This window comes from Sinocyclocheilus grahami, unplaced genomic scaffold (genome assembly GCF_001515645.1).
Source record: "Sinocyclocheilus grahami isolate Dianchi unplaced genomic scaffold, SAMN03320097.WGS_v1.1 scaffold12217.1, whole genome shotgun sequence".
In the NCBI taxonomy this organism is placed as follows: domain Eukaryota; kingdom Metazoa; phylum Chordata; class Actinopteri; order Cypriniformes; family Cyprinidae; genus Sinocyclocheilus; species Sinocyclocheilus grahami.
The window spans coordinates 2,074-3,025 of NW_015514280.1; the positions used below are offsets into that span (position 1 = coordinate 2,074).

Here is a 952-nt window from a genome sequence, read left to right on the forward strand (position 1 = left end):
CTGTCATGAATACCAGCAAGAAGGCTTGCGCAACGTAATCACATGCCCTCCGCACATAATTCAGAATTCATGATCCATTCGATGGACACACACGAATGCCTGGCTTGTTTTCGAGCACCCGGCTATGGTCTCTGGAGAAAATGTCAAGCAGGATCATTGGTAGTTTGGCTGCATCGTAACGACAGGCTACGGCAGCACCTGCAGCTCTCAGCTACAATCACTGTTTTCATCTTGTTTTGCAGTCAAGAACTGCTCCTACTTCAAACACTTCACATCAGGGGAAGAGGCTGAAGTTTTTGAAGTAAAGACTCAGAAAGGTAAGATTTCCCCCCTTTGAAATCACGAGAGGGTAGTGCACCGGTTTACACTTAAAACCAAGCAGGGATGTGAAGAAGTGGATTAGGAAATCAAATTAAATGTGCTCTGTAACCCATCCTCAGTGCTGGGTCGATTACTTGCAAATTGTAGTTCGTTACTGACAAAAATTGTAGTTAGTAATATAATCCATTACATTACACATTTTAGGTAATATAATAGGACTACTTTTAGATTACTTCTGATCTTGTTTAACTTAACTAAACCGTTCGGTAATCTTGTACCATTCTGATATAAAAATACAAAGAAAATATATTCCATTCATTGTTATTAACAACACGAAGTGCATTAAACGTTACATTATGTCAAGGTTTCTCAAACTGGGGTTCGTGAAAGAACTGCAAGGCGTTCATGAATTTAACGAAAAGCTAACACTTAATGAAATCATGAAAATGTCCAATTAAAATAAATCATTTTAAAATAACAAAAATCAAAACACTTACTAAAAAATATTCCATTTATTTACAGCACCTGCATGTCATGTGACCATTAACCAGAACTCGAAAGACTTTCGAAACAAACCTCAAAGACCGATTATACAGTGGGTACGGAAAGTATTCAGACCCCCTTAAATTTT

General features: G+C 37.7%; 1 protein-coding gene across 1 annotated transcript in view; it reads left to right on the forward strand.

Annotated features, from left to right (window-relative positions):
• Nucleotides 1-242: 242 nt before the first annotated feature.
• The window catches only part of LOC107578828 (voltage-dependent calcium channel gamma-1 subunit-like), a gene marked incomplete at its 5' end in the record, with an annotated part of 3,666 nt that continues 2,956 nt past the window's right edge, over nt 243-952 (forward strand). The window contains one exon of the mRNA XM_016264739.1: nt 243-317. Within this exon, the coding sequence (XP_016120225.1) occupies nt 243-317 (75 nt within the window). The remainder of the gene's footprint in view (nt 318-952) is intronic.